This window comes from Gobio gobio, assembly GCF_949357685.1.
Source record: "Gobio gobio genome assembly, chromosome: 5".
In the NCBI taxonomy this organism is placed as follows: Eukaryota; Metazoa; Chordata; class Actinopteri; order Cypriniformes; family Gobionidae; genus Gobio; species Gobio gobio.
Window position 1 is genome coordinate 25,583,653 of NC_137101.1, and position 15,242 is coordinate 25,598,894.

The window sequence follows — 15,242 nt, forward strand, 5'->3', positions numbered from 1 at the left end:
GTGTCTGTAGACGATGCTGTGTCGATTGCAATATTGAGGTGTTAAGTTTTATTTCGACTTTAGAAAGTAAACATGTGATTGCTCTCTCAGATTATCTAATACTTTTATTCAAGACAAGAGGTATTGAAATTGGTGCCTTGTAACTTGTAATGGAGTCATTTTTGTTTTAAGTTATCTATACTTTCACTTAAGTATGGTTTTCAAGTACTCTTTAGACCTCTACGGTCTAGACACAGTCTATGGCCCAGTTTACACCTGGTATTAAGATGTGTTTCGGTCAATCAGATCACAAGCAGAGAGAGACGCATACCCGTTTACTTGATACTTGCTGTTTTAATCCATCTCTTTAGTCCACTTTCAACCACTTCTGTCCTGATTTATTTGAGGGAAGAGTCTATGGGCGGGTAAACGTATGTTTTTTTTTTCAGATCTTTCCATCTAATGGACAAAATAAGTTTATTATTTTTAATATTTATTTACATATGAACATGCATGGAGATGACTGTAAAACATACGGAGAGCAGCAGGATTCGTTTCTGTTCTGACAGCCTCAAGATCACACCGAACTCTGTGTGTGCGTGTTAGAAATCAGGAATGTGAGAGAGCATTGCACTTGGTATGTTTTTCATCTTAAAACCAAACTTGGGTCTCCAGCCAACAAAGTTTAAACCCTGTCTGGCAATCAGCTTGAATGTGTTTTCGACTACTTCTTGAAGTGGTTGAAAGTGGACAAGCTCAAAGTGTTTTAAACTTAATTTACATCTATATCACTTGTGATCCGAAAATCTTAATACGAGGTTTAAACTGGGCCTAAAGCCTTTGAGACAGAAATCAGCTGACTGGTTGTTCATGTAACAATAACATTGTACTTCTAAAACAATTTTACTTTTTGGCTGACATCGCTTTCTCTAACCACGTGTCATATAGAGACCATTATTCATGATCCAATAATTTACAGTGAATGAAATCAAGCCCTGCCTTATGTTTTTTTTAAATTGCGTTTTTCCTTAAATTGAATATGCTGTTTCAATCAGAAATACATCTAAAGTGGGCTGCAAAAACCATTTAATTTTGAGTTCAACCGTTTGCCACTTGTTTTCAAGTGAGTAACTAAGGACTAACTAAAGACTAAGGACCCATAGCAAGAAAAAAATGGCATAATCTCTTTCTCTTCATACCATCTCCCTCTACATTATATCGCTTGTTTCCTCTTTTGCCCCATCTCTTCTCTCTCTCCACCATCATTCTCTCTCAATTTCTGTAATTCAGTGTTTGGTGGCAGTAGTTCCGAAGCAGTTCTCAGGAAACAGGGCTGGATGTTGTGGTTAAGGTCCAGAGATAGCAGATTGCATTGTGGTCCCACAGCATTGGCATTGTGGCTGGATTTGTCCGGTTTTATGTAAACGCAATACTCTTTTCACCTGAACTAATACAACCAGTGGCGTAAAGCCCCTTACTGCTACCGACGGCATTTTTCTGCTAATCTCTACGGATTTAAGTCCCTTGCACACATACCTCAGGCCAACGACTGATAACCCCCCCAGCTTCCCACCCCTCAGCTCTCTCCCTCTCTCTTTTTCCTCTTTCCTCTCACTCTCTTGTCTCTTTTTCTTTTCTCCTGGATGGCAGCAAAGCAGCCTTGCAAAAAATTAAAGTGATGGAAAGATTTAAGCAGGTGGAGAACGAGAGAAATCACTTTCTCAATCCCATCTCCCAGTGGCAGCAGGAGAGAAAAAGAGAGTGTGGGGGTCAGGGATTCAGGTAACGAAAGAAAAAGAGACAGAAAGCAGGAAAAATGGAATTCTGCAGCAGTCTAAATCAATTCAAGCTGCTCTGATGTGGTGTACATACATTATCACTGTCAGTGAAAAGAGATTGGAGTATGAGTTTGATAAAGAAGAACTAACACACTCTTTTGCTCAAGCTCTTTTGCAGACACGCATACATATACACGCTCTAAAATGGGATATGAATTGGGTAAACAGAGGCTTTGAGGTGTATTATCCCTTGTTTGATTTGCACACAGATTGATAGTCTATTGTGTATGTGTGTGTGCACAGGGGCTACATGCAAGGAGCAGGATTCCAGGGACAAATCGACCGGAAAAGACGGAAATGTAAATGTAGCTCAGCGATCTACTTCTGATCTCAGAGGTACACACACAAGGAGACAAAGACAGAAAGATACACACACACACACAATGAGGCCAGCTAGTAAATCTATCTGTGTGACTCGCTTGTGTCTTGCATTATTGATGTTGCACCTGATAGTCATATTGAATTCATGTGGAAGTTTTATGAATGGCCTATGCAGCCTTATGTAGTTGGCGGTCAATGACGATTACATCGTAGTTGCATATGGAAAGCTGTGAACATGACGCAAAGGTGTGTACAGGTACCCCTTGTTCTCGTTGCATATTGTTTCACTCAGAAATATGTTTACAGATAAAATGGTTGCAAAGATCATTTCATGTTGACTTTTCAGTAGAATGACTAGCTTTTTTATTAACAAAAAGTAGTATAGAACGCGTTTTAAAAGTATTAAACGCAACACTGTTGTTTTGTGACACATTTTTCATGCAATAATCAAACACGTTCTCTTAAAATTCCCTCTCTGTCATATTCATAATCAAAAAGTCTGATTCATTTTAAGTTTACCAATTAATTTGGGAAGATTTTCTACTATCTTTTATATCAAGTGGGGCATTTTCTAGTCTTATAATACATTAAAAAAAGATGTCAAAATGTTAGTAGCTAGCTATTTTTGTTAATAAATTGTAGAGTAACTTTTAGTGCAAGTAGTGTAACTGTAAGAGGGCAGCTTGGCTGCTCAAAAGAAGATTTCCCAACACAGTGTGAGACCAGGGACTTTATAAGTGCTAGGGCGTCTTACCATTAAACTTTGTTTCTCAAGTTTTGGCTTGTCTTTCTCCTTTTCCTTCGTCTTTTCTTTCTTCTCTTTTTCTTTCTTTTTCTCCTCTTTATCTCGCTCCTTCTCCCTTGCTCGTTCCTTCTCCCGTTCCTTTTCACGCTCTTTCTCTCTATCTTTCTCCTTCTCTTTTTTCTTCTTCTTCTCTTTCTTGTCCTTCTTCTTGTCTTTGTCTTTGCTCTTGATATCCTTGGTGTGCGGGAACAATTTATCAGGGAGTATTGGTGGCAAAGGGGGCAACATTGATGGGACTCGTAAGCAGGACTGGGGGCTGAACAGTGGGCTGGTGGCGGCAACGGCAGCGGCGACGTCTTTGGTTACTTGAGATATCCTCTTCTCCTCCTTGCCTCGCTCCTTGCCCTTGTCTCGTTTCTCTTTCTCTTTCTTGCTTTTGTCTTTATCTTTCTTCTTGTCCTTGTGTTTGTCCTTTTCTTTCTTCCCGCCAATACCGTCTCTCCGCTCTTCACTTCCAACTACGAGCGATAGCTCCGGCCAGGGGATCTTGTTCTCCTCCACTTGCCCTCGCTCCTTTTCCCGCTTCTTCTCCTTATTTTTGTCCTTGTTCTTTCCTTTCTCCTTGCCCTTCTCCTTTAGTCGCTCTTTGTCTTTCTTCTTCAACTTGGCCTTGATGTCCTTCTTGAGTTTTTTCTTCAGAAGAGTAGCCGTAACTGGGTCTTTCCGTTCCTGGGGCAGTTTGAGAAGTGGTGGCGGTGTAGGGGGCGAGTCAGGTGGGGACGACAGGTAAGCAGGCTCTGGAGGTGAAAGACTTGGGGCCTGAATTGGCTTTGGACCCTGATTGGCCTTTCGAATGACCTCGTCTATAGAGTCATCCATCGTCCAGCGGTTGGGTGGGTTGAGATGTGGGGGAACTGGCGTAAGCGGATGTTTTATGGGGAGAACTTGTGGAGGTTTGACATGGCTAAGTGTAAGTGCAGGTTTAGGTGCAGGTTTTGGAGGGTTTGTCCCCTCACTGTCTGAGTCCGAGTCATAAGCAAATGGATCTGATGTGCCATCTCCACCCGCACAAGCGCGAGCAATGACAGCAGCAATAGAGTTTTCAATATCCTCGTCTCCTGTATCATGACCTCTGAACTGGCCATCACGAGAACTATCATCTCCGAGAGGTCCGGCCCAACCACGCCCAGCTGCACCCAAATGGGCAGGGCTTGGCCGTGGGCTGCGGGGGCTTTTGGGCCTAACGGGTGATCTCTTCCCAGCCTTCTGATTGGTCTTGGGTGGGGTCAACGTAAGCGCTCGCCCCAATATACCAGTGGGTGCAGAGCCACCCCCTCTTTTTGGTGATTTGTTCTTCTGCCGAGCAGGAGAGGGTGAGGGTAGTTTGGGCTTGTGTCCAGGTGTAGGAGGTGCCACAGGAGGTCTGGGTAATTCGGGGGAGAGGGGAGGGGAGGGAGAATGGGGCATGTGTTGGGAGTTGAGGGAACTGAGGGGTTCCCGTGGCTCGTAACTCCATTCGGGGCTAACACCAGGTTTGGTACTTAGGCGGGGTCGCTTGGCGGCAGGCAATAGACCCTCAGGTCTGGGACTCTGTCCGTCATGCCGACTAAGCCAATTCTCATCATTCTCCTCTTCCTCAACATCCTCTTCTTCACCCAAGGAGACTTGCATGGCCTCGGCAGAAGTGCCCATATCTGCAGGAACCGGTTCCTCCTCTTCCTCATCTGCCAGAGGGAAATACACAAAATATTAATATCACAGGTAATAAATCAAATGCAACCAGAATATCCAAAATGCAAGAGCTTAGAAACAGGATAAAGATATGATATAAGCCAGACTGAAAGCTCACATGCACCGCAGTCAACACACCACAAATTACACAACTTATTCAGTTCTGTTTTGTAAATAATATACATAATAAGAACATAGTGTGGAAAAATAAGACAAAGTCAGAATGATGAAAATAAACAATATTAACCGAGAGGGAACATTTCACAGTGGAATAGAGGGTGGATATCAGAGCAAAAGATCAAAATCATCCACACCTGATTACACAGCAGATCAACAGAGCGAACAAGATACACACAAAATCAGACCCACATCCAAGTGCGGAAGCAATCTCTGGTTAAATCAAACTTTTTAATATCTCCAAGCACTCCACACACACACACACACACACACACACACACACACACACACACACACACACACACACACACACACACACACACACACACACACACACACACACACACACACACACACACACACACACACACACACACACACACACACACACACACACACACACACACACACACACACACACACACACACACACACACACACACACACACACACACACACACACACACACACACACACACACACACACACACACACACACACACACACACACACACACACACACACACACACACACACACACACACAAGGGTGGTGTGATACCAGTTAACCAGTGGTAATCTGGCTACTGCAACTCTCTGCACCACAATGGATGACAGGAAGTGCAGGCAGAGCCCTCTGACACCCTCTATTATAAATAGTGTAATCTATATGGTAATATTGTTGTATTCTATAAGCGCAGAATGGGGATAAGATAACATTGTGACTTTAGGCTTTCTTCCGGCCGGTGGAATGGTAATAGTTATCAAAGGTTATTTGGGAATGACACGCCGGCTGCTCTCTGATTGGCTGTGGCCGGTTATTTATGATACGAATTATGATAAAGATGATGTCTCTTCTGCGTCGGGTGCTCTCCCTCTCCTCGGCCCTTTTGCACAATAAATTGCTATCGTTAATCACGGGAAGGCTTTGTGCTGGCGTGATTACCGCGCTAGCGCCGTAATAAGAATTTTTATTTAAAGGAAGAATATGGATTTGTCATCACCTCCTCAGCGTGAAGTAAAGTGACAGTATTTCACAATGCTGACATTTAATTTGTATGGGGAAAAAAAGGAAAAGCTGCATGGGTGATATTTGCATTTTATGGCTCTATCCTCCATTTCCTTTCTTCTTGGAATAGAAGTAGTCTCTCTTTTCTCTCATACAATTGGATGTTTCCATGAACAAGGTACAAAATAGGGTCTGAAACTCTTAAAAATGAAGTCTTTTTTTTCTTTGACCAAACGGCCAGTGAAAATAGGTGCTTAACCTTCAGAAAATGTTGGTTGTCCACCTTATGAGGTCAAACTAAATATTATAGGAGGCATTTTATTTTAAATTCAAATTATAGGAGTTGAAAAAAAAAAGTAAAACTAAACAGCGACAGTGTTGAAAATTAAGTTTGATTTCAGTTCATCACTCACTTAGGACCAAACTGGTTTGCCTTTTTCTCCCAATAACTTTTCAATAACTAACAACGTTTAGCTTGGCTAAAGTTGCGAAAAATAAATTTGTGTGAAAATTGAGAAAATGAAACGATTATATACATTACTGCTAAGTCCCTATTGTCATTTACATAGGTATCACAATGGTATGGCACCTTACGTTAAATTTTTCAAAATCATGCGGCAACAAGGTTAAGCCAAAATGCAGGAAATAGCCAAGAATCACATTTTCAGTAATACAAATTTGACTAATTGGGTGGGGAAATTTGATGCGTTTAAAACTACCTACTCAATAATATGTTAAATAGTTTATCTATATCTAATAGTTCTCAGTACACATGGCATTTGTGCCTGTAATGCTTTAATTAAGCAAATTACACCATTACATATGAAAATCAGCATGTGTTTGAAACCAGTGCTCATGGGAGGGATTGAAATGAGAGATATCTGAAAATGTGTGTGATAATTTTCAGACGTCAGGCCTCTACTCGTTCGTCCAGCAGAGAAACGGCTCCGTTTTCACTTGCAACCAGTTTCTCTTTCATCTGATATCAAAAATCACCCCCTCCTTCCCATTTCATTTGGCACAGCCAAAGAAAAGCACGGATTTGTACACTTGCACACATAAACACACGGCGCTTAATTGATTGTGTCACTTACAAATGCGAATAAGACTAAAGACAGGGAGTGATAACGGGAGAAAGCCACTGCGCCAAAAATGGTACATGGGAATGAAAACAAGCTAACACACACATTGTGAAGTAATTAAAATGGATAGATAAGAAAGAGAGTGAATGAGAAGAGGGAGAGAGAGCTGTCAATTTACTGAGTCCAATGCCTGATGCAACTAACTAGCTTTCTCGTACTGATACACACACAAATAGTTAGGTATGGTAATGGGGGGGGGGACTGGCTCATATCACTTTCATTAAAATCTCCCCCACCCCTCCTTCTGTGGAACATTAAAAAGGAAAAGTTGGATTAAGGCCTACTGCAATTAAAGGCAGCTCGTTTATTGGGGGCTCCAATCAATGGAGAGCGCGAGAAGCGGCCTAAACGAGACGAGATAAGATGCGTTTAATGTTCCAATTCCGCACAGCCTCTGAGCGGGACGATTACTAACATCTGAGAGTGTCCTGTGCGCATGTGCAAAAAAACCTGTAGGAGGAGTGTTTAATAGCGGAATCATCTACACCACACAAAGATTCCTAAAAAAGCTTATTTTATACCAGTAAGTTATCATATTATAATAATCTATGAATACTAACCAAGCACAATCACGGCTCGACATTAACCCTTGTTATGTGCTTGTCCTTCAGGCTTCAGGCAAAGCTGTCATTTACTTGTCAGAGTAGAAGTTACGTGTGGGAAAGATGGAAATGTAATGTAATTTATTCTTAAGCAAGAATCTAATCAGTGATCTATCAGCTCTTACTTACTTAAATCGGCATATTTGTGATATTTGCCGCCTGAAATTTTTCTTTTTTTACATTTACATCTTTCTAAAATGCATGCGTCATCTTTCATGTCAAATCTTTAAAAGGCACTATAGGGCTGTTACCAATTTTCCACTGCAGAGGAAACACATGCTGCATCTGAAATGGGTTTAGATGCATTAAGCTCAGAAGTGACATGAATGCATTTACACTGCAAAACTAACTAAAAGATATACTCTTATATGCCAAGTTTCAACACACATTAGGCAGTTATCGATTATTTTTACTGTACAATATATTGCTTTGATGCCTGAATTTATTTTTAGCGTTGAAATTACAATATTGGAGTATAGTGTGAAGGTTGTCTGAATTAAAAGGCAAAAGAGTACTGATTAGTAATATGAGCCACATATTTGTAATCAGCTAAACTCTCTATATTGATGCATCCCTAATTAACCTTAAACATGGCGTTTAAAAACAGCGATTTAATAAAGGAAAAATCTGCCTGGTGTGAAATAAATGGGAACAGAAGTAGAGTTTGCCATGACTTTGACCTTGTCTGCAGTATCTATCTTAAACACACACAAATGTACCGCTGGCCTTCTGTCCTGCAGCGTCTCCTTGCTCTCACGACCTTCACGTCCGGCAGGGGAAACTTCTGCACGCTTCCGGCTGTAAGTTATTCAAGAATAAGCTTTGAATAATTGTCCCGCAATATGAGTCTCTCTGATTAATTGCCTGAGATAAGAGCAGCTTCTCTCTCGTTCTGTGGCTCCCGCGCTCACTGCAGGGCCCTGCCTAGTACCCTAATCACAACACACACCGTTTATCAGAGAGTGTGGAGATCCAGCATAGGTTTAACATAGACTTGAGCAAAATATAAAGGGAAGTACAATAATAGCATGTCTCATGCCATAGCTATCACCTACATGTGTGACCCTGGACCACAAAACCAGTCATAAGTCGCACGGGTATATTTATGAAAATTTACAAAATTACAGATTTTTCTTTTAGGCCAAAAATCATTAGGATATTAGATCATGTTCCACGAAGATTTTTTTTTTTTTTTGGGCAACATTAAAGGCGATTTTCTCAATATTTAGATTTGTCAAATAGCAAAATTGTCAAATAGTTGTATCTCCGCCAAATATTGTCCTATCCTAACAAAACATACATCAATGGAAAGCTTAAAAAAATGTACCGTTATGACTGATTTTGTGGTCCAGGGTCACATATTGTATATTTTAGCTTTGATGTATATATATTTATATATATATTCAATTTGATATGAACTTGATATTTGATATGAATAATTCTATAAACTTTGTACATAATATATATTATATATACAAATATCCATTTCATTCATAGACTTGAAAGAGAAAGAGTATTTAATATGTACATTTTATATTCTCATTCATTTTTATAGTATAGTTTATATTGCATTTTCGTATATTTTTAGATAATTCTTTTTTTTTTAACATGATATATGCAAACTTAAATATATGATTATTTATGAAAAATTTATAGATGAATGAAGTCAGGCTTTAGCACAAAACAATTTTACGATATAACATTTGATCTAAAAAAAACACTCCAAAAAGTAAATTGGACTGTTCTAAAATAGATGATTTAAGCCCAAAGTATACTTCACTTTTTACGCGTACACGAGGGTCAGTGTACAGTATGTGTGGCGTTAATTTCATCATCAGAAGAGTACGCAAGTACTGTACACGTACATTTTTGTAACCATGCATACGCACAGGTCGCACATGCGCATTCATTTCCGCAGTATTTATATGCGTTGTAACTTGTAGCGAGAGATTGCTCAAAAATGCACATGCGTCGAATGTCTGTGTACACGTAAGAGTCATAAGTATACTTTGCCAGGCTGTGCGTTCGACTGTGTGTGTATGCTCACGTAAATGTAAAAAAACAGTATACCTTGGGCTGTACGCACATGACCTCATATCAATTTTAATTCTACAATAGAATCGGAAATTGTGTCAACTGCAAAAAAAACTCTTTGTTATGTAAATGTATTTACAATAGGCTATATAAGATATGATATAAAAAATATAGCAAAACTTCTACCAGAAGACATTTCTATTACTATACAGGGAGTGCAGAATTATTAGGCACGTTGATTTTCTGATCATATTTTTTTTGTATGTGTTGTAAAATACATGAAGAAGGTTTTTTTTATAGGCTTTATGGACAGATAGGTTGAGAGTGACTCTTGAAGGACCAGCACCACATCCTCTAGTACCACTGTTTGAAGAATTCATCTTCCAGAATCTGGCAGGACGTTTTGGGAGTTCATTTTTAGTCCATCTCTGCAAAACGGACTTCAGGATGGACTAAAATGAACTCCCAAAACGTACGGCCAGATTCTGGAAGATTAATTCTTCAAACAGTGGTACTAGAGGATGTGGTGCTGGTCCTTCAAGAGTCATTCTCAACCTATAAAACCTATAAAGCCTATAAAAAAGCAGGCTTCATGTATTTTACAACACTTCAGCTTATGATTCTTATTTAGTGGGGGTCATTTTTTAGGATTCTTTACCTAACTGAAGTCTCTGAGATCCTGACACCTTGCACTTCTGGAGACTCCAGGTAGGTTGCAGCTTTGGAAAATGGTGGCGCTGGAGACTAAAGGGTTCCTGATGGTTTCACCCTTAATTCTTCACCTTAATTCTTAATTCTTTTGCGGTTAACAGGTGTCTTTTCTTCACCACCTGTTTTTGTCAGATCCTGCTGACCCAACAAGCATTTCACTGTCCAATGGTCACGCCTTAACTGCAATGTCTAGTATTGCATTAGTATTGCATCCTTCTCATGGGCATTTAATACTTTTTGACTTTTCCGTCTGAGTTAAATCTCTTTATTGGCTCAATTTATCTGTAAAAGAAAACATGCCTAATAATTCTGCACACCTGAATATAAGGTGTTTTTCATTCCCAGCCTTCATGAACAATTATATATCACTTATACATTATTAAATACTAAATCAATAGTAGTTATTAGGATTACTGTGGTTTGGAATTGGTCAAATGTGCCTGGAAAAAAAATATGATCAGAAAATCAACGTGCCTAATAATTCTGCACTCCCTGTATACTGTCTAGCATCTGTCTAGCTCTAATCTACTGTGTGTTGTAACTACAAATAAAAGTTTAAATTCATAGTGAAAACTAACTTTAAAGTCATTAAACAGGAAATGCACACATTTATACAATGATAAAGGCAGTGAAAATGTATTTGCACATCAAAATTCTTCCTTGATTCTGGTTTGCCTAAAAACAGAGAAAAAAAAACCCCACATACAAAACAGGTGTGCAGAAAGACACGGAAACACAAACGTTTACTGATAAACACAAAGGGTCTTTGTGGCAGCAAAATGTAACTATCTTCAATGTGAAACCCACATTCGCTTTCTTTTCATGGACACACAAGCGTGTTGGGGTAAAACGGTAAAGCGAAAAGAGTAAGACAGTGGTGAACACTTAACACTCGGCTAATAGCAAATCTTCTTTCTCCAGTAATTTAGTACCATGCCTACAGGGCTCAGAGCCTTTGAAGTGGCAGGAAATGTCAAATCAATTATTGCTTCCCTATAAGAAAAGAACGTTTTATTGGGCTTTCATGCCAATAGTGTACATTGCGTGATTTGAGTTGGGGGGGGGGGGGGTTCATTTGGAATTAATTTACACACTTCGACAGGAGTCCATCAACGCTTGATTAAAGCGAAGTGGTTGATTTGTACATTTCTTTTCTCTGACTGCACCCGTCTCCGTGCCACAATGATATAACAGTCTTATTTGACAAAATAACTCTTCTGATCAACGGTAAATACACAGTAATGACATTTTGCACCTGCGTGGATGAAAAGTAGGATTATAGGATATCAAATACTTTGTTTTTCAAACACCTTTTATTTGGCAATAAAGTTCCTAAAGACTGCAGCACTAGTGTGGTTTTGCGTACATTTAGATAAGTGTCCTTTAATTTATGCAAATGCATTATTTCAAACTATCTGTTTTATTGAATCAATACTTGAAAACACTGATTCAGTGATTTGTTGTTACATTTAGACCGTTGCCGTCATCTAACACTCACTTAAAGTTAATACTTGTGATAACAAAGTTAATAAAGGGATAGATCAACCAAAAATGATTGAAAGAAAATGAATGAGTAAAATTTTCATTTTTGGGTGAACTATCCTTTTAAATCACTAGTCATTTAATAACACTGTTAAATCTCAATCACTAGTCATTTAATAACACTGTTAAATCTCAAAATGAATTTGAAATGATTACTTTTCAGTTTTATTTATTTAGATAAAATAGCATGGGATTTTATTATAAATCCTTTATGGGTTATCAGCTATAACATAATAAAATAATGATCAGCATAACAGGGTGTGTGTGTGTGTGTGTTATATATATATATATATATATATATATTATATATATATATATATATATATATATATATATATATATATATATATATATATATATATATATATATATATATACACATACACTGAGATGCCTTGAATATAAAATATTGAATGTAAATTGAATTGCAAATTTTTTTACATTTTAAGAAATACTATTTCAGTTTTTCTACTTCAAAGTTTAAGAGTTACTTGCCGTTTCTTTGTAATTTCTGTAATTATTTGTGAAATTTACAATTTACAAAAATTTAAAAATTGCTTCAAAGTGAATCCTACACATTTTTTTTCAGTGTAGATTTTAATTCTTTCTTTAAATATTTTGAGTGCAAGAATACAAGTGTGGATCAAATGACGGTTCCTCTGATCATCGACAAATCATTTAAGAGAGGATGAATATTATTTAACACGCGTTTTCCCCTGAACACTGGAGTGCTATTTTGGAATATCGGACTACTGGGAAATCAAACAACAGCCACCTCTCGCTTTATTGTGGCGTAAGGTCTTTTGTCTGTCGTTGTGACTCGCTGTCTTTCACTGAAAGTCTTTCTTTTCGTTTCAGGAGAGCGCTGGAGACAGACAGACTGGTGCGCCCACATGTTCTCACTGCCATACATGGAGATTCAGTTGAGTAACGCTCCCCTCCCCTGCCTCAGCCGATACACAGATCAGGGGCCCTGATCGCCTTTGCGATTAGAAAACCGCAGAATTTTGCCGTTCCCCAAAACAAAGTGTTTTTAAGGCTTCTGTTTTCTCTAGCCCTGGCGCCACCAGGAGTACAGTAAACAATAAACACTGACGGATGAAGCCTGTCGCGCACACAACACACGGAAGCAAGCACGTACACACACACACACACACCACACGCCTAGGTGTTAAGGTTTAACGTGTGAGGGGTGACTAATTTGAGTTGTATTGAGAGGCAGAGCATGGAGGTATTGTGTCAGTACCTGTTACACTTCCCATAACCCTGTCATCACCCATATAGTCATTGAAAACACGGGACAGTGGCTGCACGACGCCGGGTCACCTGCCTTGAACTCATCAGCGTGCATAAAACTTGGCGCTCTGACTGCAAAACAAACGGCGTCCTTGCCGGATGCCATTATTCTATTACGCGCAATCGTAAGCGCGTAGCACTGTTCGGCTAACGACAACAAAAAGAGCTTGATATTTTGGCCTTGTTAAATAAACAGGTCTTAGAGTTGCCGTTATCGATACATCAGAACAAGTTCGCTGGCAAGCGAACAGCGCTGAGGGGAAGAAAAAACAGTCCAGTTGAACACTTAGTGGTGGACTTGTGGCAAATTGACTTTTACTTCAAAGTGCTCGACAATTATGTCTTTCAGCAATTAGGGCGCTTGAAAAAACGGAACCCACTTGAGCCTTGCCAGTGAACCGGTGGAGGAATGCCCCCGAGCCAGCTCGCGGAGGGGTGGGGGGTGTTTTGGGTATTGTCCTGGGAGTCTGAGCAACTCAGACGCCTTGGCAAGAACGCACATCTGAAACCAGCACTGCACACACACACACCCATGCAAAGCATGTCAGAGAAGGGTCAAAAGCAGGGTTAAAAAGTACTTTCAACACACACAAACTAGTGCGACACACACAATAAATGTTCCAACGGTTTTATACACAAGAAAACTATTAGGCGGTCAAATCGGGGGTATGAATTTACCTAAAAATTGCATCTTAGTGCACTTGAATTGTTTCCAGGTTTAATACGGTTAGAAACGGGAGTCGGGTCTCTGTTCATCAGCGATGCTGAAGTCAGGAAGCTTTGCTCCTGTGTTCGGTTTTAATGCTAATAACACGCTGCTATCTGAAGCAATTAGACTGCCTCCGATCCCTATCGGGTCTGTGTGTTCCCAGCGCATCTAAAGAAAATGTTTGCGTTTGAAAAAGTCCATCACATAAACAGATAAGGAGCGTTGCAGTGCAGCGTCTAGCTGAGTTGACTTTGTTCCCGTGCAGATCAGTAACGGCGACCTGCTGCTGTTTCTGATGAACCCTCGCTACCGCAGAACTGATATATGCCTAGCCATACATTAACTACGGAGACGGAGAGATGCTCCCAAAATGCATGTTAAGATTATGCATTCACTATAATACATGTTCCGTAATCTAACAGATGTAATCATGTAAAATTTACATATTTTGACATTCGAAGAATCAGCTTGAAGTAAAAAATCTTACAAATATCACTGCTTTCAGTAGCGTTTTTTAAATGAACATTATTGATTTTACATTTCTATTACATATACTGAGTGCATCCTCAATTTAATCAAATGAATAATTCATACAAATGTAGATCTTAATCTGTAAATTGTAAATGAAATGTGCATTCTGTATGCACATTAAAAAAACACATTTAAAAACTAATTCTATGGCATCTTCAAAAAACTTTGATTAGGATAAAAACTTGATCCAATTAGCACAACATGATTTTTTAGACTCCTTATAATAGTTACAGCAACATACTTACCGACAAACATATTCACATTTAAAAACAAATAAAGTAGGCTATATATGCAAATTTTGAACAGGTTTCCTCATAAACGACTGAAATTCTTTGAGCATGATAACAGGCTAATCTGTCAGACATCAAAAATGTTCTACAGTAGTTATCTTATTCGTCTGAGTGTAAAATGGGAAGAATCCAGATACACTACATTTCAGACATAGAGAGAACAAAGAACATCATGCAAAGAACATCCAGACGGCACAAGTCAAGAGTAAAACAGTTACGGTGTTTCAAATCTTTAGTATCATTTAAATCGTGCCCACTTACAGATGTTTGGTTTGACAGGAAATAAGCCATGCAATCTTAGATAAGGTCTTCAAAACATAGGCAAAAATACATAAATAAAAATAAAAATTTGATAAAGTTTACTTAATCATAATCTCTTATGATTTAACTGCTCAAAATGAATGATATTTTTGTGAAAATCAATTACGTATTTTTATTTCTAACTAGCAATATATCAGAGCCAAACATTTCTTTACCAACTAAATAAATATGAATTTCTTTATTATATTTTTTTTAGTTACTGTTTTAATTTGTCAGTCTAATTTTGCACTGGGCTGCTATTTTTTTGTATTATCAAAACATAGCC

General features: G+C 38.9%; 1 protein-coding gene across 3 annotated transcripts in view; it reads right to left on the bottom strand.

Annotated features, from left to right (window-relative positions):
• The window catches only part of taf3 (TAF3 RNA polymerase II, TATA box binding protein (TBP)-associated facto), a 996,662-nt gene that overhangs the window by 11,604 nt on the left and 969,816 nt on the right, over positions 1-15,242 (bottom strand). For all 3 annotated transcript variants that reach the window (XM_079817184.1, XM_079817182.1, XM_079817183.1), the window contains one exon: positions 2,893-4,607. In XM_079817184.1, the coding sequence (XP_079673310.1) occupies positions 2,893-4,607 (1,715 nt within the window). The remainder of the gene's footprint in view (positions 1-2,892; positions 4,608-15,242) is intronic.